The following is a 4,232-nucleotide window of genomic DNA, read 5'->3' as shown; positions in this document are numbered from 1 at the left end:
CACATAGGTGGTAATCCATTAAGTACGGAAGAAGTAATTAGGGACCTGGGGACCCAAGTTGATAGCAATCTCTCATTTGACAACCACATGGCCAAAGTGGTTAGAAAAACATTTTATATAGCCCACCTAATCATGAAGGGATTCACATCTAGATCACGGGAGGTCATCGTGCCTCTTTACTCATCCCTCATCAGGCCCATAATTGAGTACAATGCCCCTTTTGGGATGTACCTTATCAGACACCTGCAGCAACTGGAAAGACCCCAAAAGTACCTCACCAAGAGGATCAAAGGGCTCAAACAGATGCCATATGCTGCCCGGTTAAAGAAACTCCAGCTCTACTCAGTGGCATTCCGCCTGCTCAGAGGCGATCTGTGCCTGATGTATAAAGCCATGTCCAACCCGGAATTAATGGACATGTTGGAGGGACAGATTCATAACCCAGAGGCTCCCTTCACTCTGGAATAAAATCCCAGTCCAGGTTAGGCAGAGTCCCTCATTGACTCTCTTCAAGTGGAATCTTGATGAGTGGATGGGAGATAGTAGGCTTACCCCGGGTATCACTTATGTGTCACTGTTGGACAAGAGGCACAGTATACTAAACTCGAAAAAAGGCATAGCAAAATTCATTTAAAATGGGTGGCGAAAGCCAAACACACTCTGGCTAGGCTTATAAATGCCCTAGGGCAGATAGCCTAGTATGAACCTATGAATAAATACGTGGCTGTGCCTTTCAATCCATTTGACGTATCAGTGTCTAATGAATGCTACGACATGCATAGGAAGTGACAGTTATGTGACACTGTAATGGATAACAACAACAGGTAATCAGGTGTCAGGAGTCAGATAATACACACGCAGAGCTGTACATAATCTCGGACAAATGCCCCTAACATAGCCTTGCTTGGTTAATTATACACAAAATATAAGGGCTAAAAACTACCGATGTAAGGCTAGGATTTTTAAGACTTTCACACATGGACAGCCCTAAGTAAAGAACGCATCAAGCAATCATGCAAACATAAAATATATCTCCGTTTTTTCTATGCACGTTTACTTTCTCGTGTTTGCAAATGCACGTTTATTGACTACCTCAGCCTCTTTAGTTTAAAATAACAAAATTATGTAGCACCATAACACAGTAACTTGACCAGAAGCAGCAGATATAATGTAGCACGACCGGTCGTTTCCCTGCGTGTGCTTAATTGTAATGAAAAATGAAGTATTGTACATTCAGTAGCAGTGGCTCAAAGGCCCCTACCCACCTGCAACTAAGGAGAACGAACAAATGTAACTATCAGAAAAAAATATTCTAAGCCTTACGCGCAATTTACTTGCGCACAAGCAGTTGCGGAAGATGAAAGCCATACCGGAACCAGTCATACAAAAATGTTACACACAACTACTCTCTAAAGACAGCTATCCCTACTCTGATAAAATAACTTCCCTCAGAAGCCACTTGTCAAGCAGCCTTCCACATTGCGCTTGCGTATGACCCTTTAAGATGAGCACTCCCCTTTCACCCTCCCTCTGGTGGAGTAGCAAATAGTAATCCCTCGGCTCTTGGCATCCAAATTTAGTTGGCGAATGATTGTTAAAGATGCTAGTGAAGTAGTTGAAAGGATTTGTCTTTTCTGTTTAGGAGAATAATTGAAAACAAATCTTTTCATCATGAATCAGTTTCTTGAGCGGTGCAAGAATGCATTGGAGGTAAAACTCACGCATGAGAAAATATTTTAAATTGAAAGTTTTTAAAATGTGACAGGAGTGAGCATCAACTTAGGGGAAACTTGGTGCATGTGACTGTTCAGTGCTGGGAAGAATTTGGTATGACAGGCTGTTAAGCAGAACAGTACATACCACACTGCTCTGTCAACAGGGAGTATGAAGTGGATTCTGTGGGCAGATGTTCCTAATTTGGGACACCAGTGAGTGTGCTGTACTATGTGTCTTTGGAGTTTATTACTAAGAGAAAGTTCATTTTATAATGTTTGCACTATATTTTTTTTCGGGATAGGAGTGGCAGCATGTGCTTGAAAGGAGAAGTCTTACTTAACATTTTCCACATCGGTCGAATTAAGAAGTCCTCTGATTGTTTTTTTTTGTAAGGATTATCTTTAAGGGTAGGAACTCTTTTAACTGCATTCTACTCGCACCTTTTGTAAAGGCCGTTTAAGAATCGAAAAGAAGCATGTGTGTGCATGCTTCGGTAATTGCTGTTTTGGTAGTGACATTTGCGCTCTGCGTTTGTGTAACGGGTTGTTTTGCACTTTGATCTTGTGATGGGGTGGGCGGAGTGGGGGGTATCCTTTAGTTCCACTATTTGAACCGACCGTTGGTCATGTACATTAATTCTAAAGTTAGCCATCCGTAATAATGAATGCGTGTGGTTGGTAGTGACAGGACCAAAGGCTGTCATTTTTTCCTTTCACTCATGTAAATGTGCCCCTGCACGTAGTTGTTGCACTTGCAAAGATTTTTAAGAATATGATATTAAGGTGTAGAAAACTGTTGCCATTTATGTAGACGCCAAACCTCAGTGTTTCCCTTCTGATGTGACCTTGGACCCCTCCATGCTTTAGTAGTTTCATACTCCGTGGATATGCTGTTGCCCAAAATGATGAGTTACTGTTGTGGGCAGTTTAGTTCTTGTCACACTTGTCACTACATTAATGTTGTTTTATAACATGTATTGTGTTCTCGTAATACAGTAAGGTAACCATTGCTATTTCACTTATTTTAATGTGTAAATTTTAGGTATTATGTAAGAACCTTTTCTCCCTAGGTGTTAATTATACCTGGTTTCTCAACTGAACATATTTTATATTTATATGTATATATTTATTTATTGGCATACCCTGAATGTGATTATAGAGCAGGACGAGAGACATCACCTCTAAATACAGTGTATATTAAGAAGAGATTATAGAGCAGGAGGAGAGACATCCCCTCTAAATACAGTGTATGTTAGGAAGAGATTATAAAGCAGGACGAGAGACATCCCCTCTAAATACAGTGTATATTAAGAAGAGATTATAGAGCAGGACAAGAGACATCACCTCTTAATACAGTGTATATTAAGAAGAGATGAAATGTATAAACTACTTTACAGGATACCTCTCAACCTCTTAGAGTAAGAAATATGGACAAAGCCATGGAAAAAGTGGTACAAATAGGGTAATTTTTAAATATTTCTCTTAGAAACTTAGATAGTTGCTAGACTAACAGGTTTTGCATTAGCACAAATTTTCTGAAGGGTATGAAGTCTAAAACCCAAATGTCTGTCATTCTATTCTAACTTCAATCTCTAATGATTTGCCACTAATTTCCCAGAAAGCCACAAATCTGGACATTTTGCGAAAATCTGTACAGTTGAGAGGTACAGGACTACACAGGCAGTGTACAATAAGGTATATTTAAGAAAGATAGTGTAGCAGTGTGTGGGTAGAAAGGAACTTTTACTGTATAAGATAACTTGGTAAACAGACACACTAGGCAAAAAAGCAGATAATATTAGTACAGTTACGTCAACATATTCTAGTAATATTCATACATTAGATTTAAAACTGGTACTGTGACAATGTATTCAGTTAATCATGTGCTGTAACTAGGAAGATAGAGAAGCAGTTATTTAGTAGATTGCCAGCATTAAAGCAGTACGTTAAAAGACTTACATGATGTGGGCAGTGTGTTTTGTAATGCTGTGCACCTGGTAAACAAGTTAACAAATGGTAAGTAAAACAATAGGTGCATATAAAGCATGAGTATTTTTTGTCTTCTGTGAGTAGTACTAGAGAGGAGTGCTCCATACAGATCGACCCAGTTTTATTTTAATCATTTGCCAATCTCTCTTTCTCTTTTGTTTTAATTGTATAAGACATTCAAATGATAGTACAAACTCTTCTTGTACTTCGGTCTACATTTATGAAAATAATGGATACAGAATTTGTGTAAAAGTGCTACTCAGATTTTTTTTGCAACCATATTTTATATTATCAGCAAAAATCCGTGTATAAAAGAAGTTTACTTTTTAAGTAACATCCCACAACACATCTCAACAACCTGTTCTAAAGATGAGAATAGACACGATCTAAAGGAGTTCCTTTTCTTATATTGTGCTGATCCCCTGGAATAAGCTGCTATCCCTAGTTTAGATGTGAGCCTGAGGATCCCTTTAGGGGGACCCTTAGTTTATATCTGTGTAGAAGGTTGTTTTTCACAGCAGACATGTA

General features: G+C 38.8%; 1 protein-coding gene across 1 annotated transcript in view; it reads left to right on the top strand.

The window, feature by feature from the left end:
* The first annotated feature begins 1,528 nt into the window (after positions 1 to 1,528).
* Positions 1,529 to 4,232, top strand: part of PRUNE1 (prune exopolyphosphatase 1) — a 564,173-nt gene continuing 561,469 nt past the window's right edge. Inside the window, exon 1 of the mRNA XM_044080032.1 lies at positions 1,529 to 1,710. Within this exon, the coding sequence (XP_043935967.1) occupies positions 1,672 to 1,710 (39 nt within the window). The 5' untranslated portion in view covers positions 1,529 to 1,671. The remainder of the gene's footprint in view (positions 1,711 to 4,232) is intronic.

This window comes from Protopterus annectens, chromosome 8.part0, assembly GCF_019279795.1.
Source record: "Protopterus annectens isolate FY-2018-M chromosome 8.part0, PAN1.0, whole genome shotgun sequence".
Lineage (NCBI taxonomy): Eukaryota > Metazoa > Chordata > Ceratodontiformes > Protopteridae > Protopterus > Protopterus annectens.
This window is presented reverse-complemented; position numbering and strand designations above follow the sequence as displayed.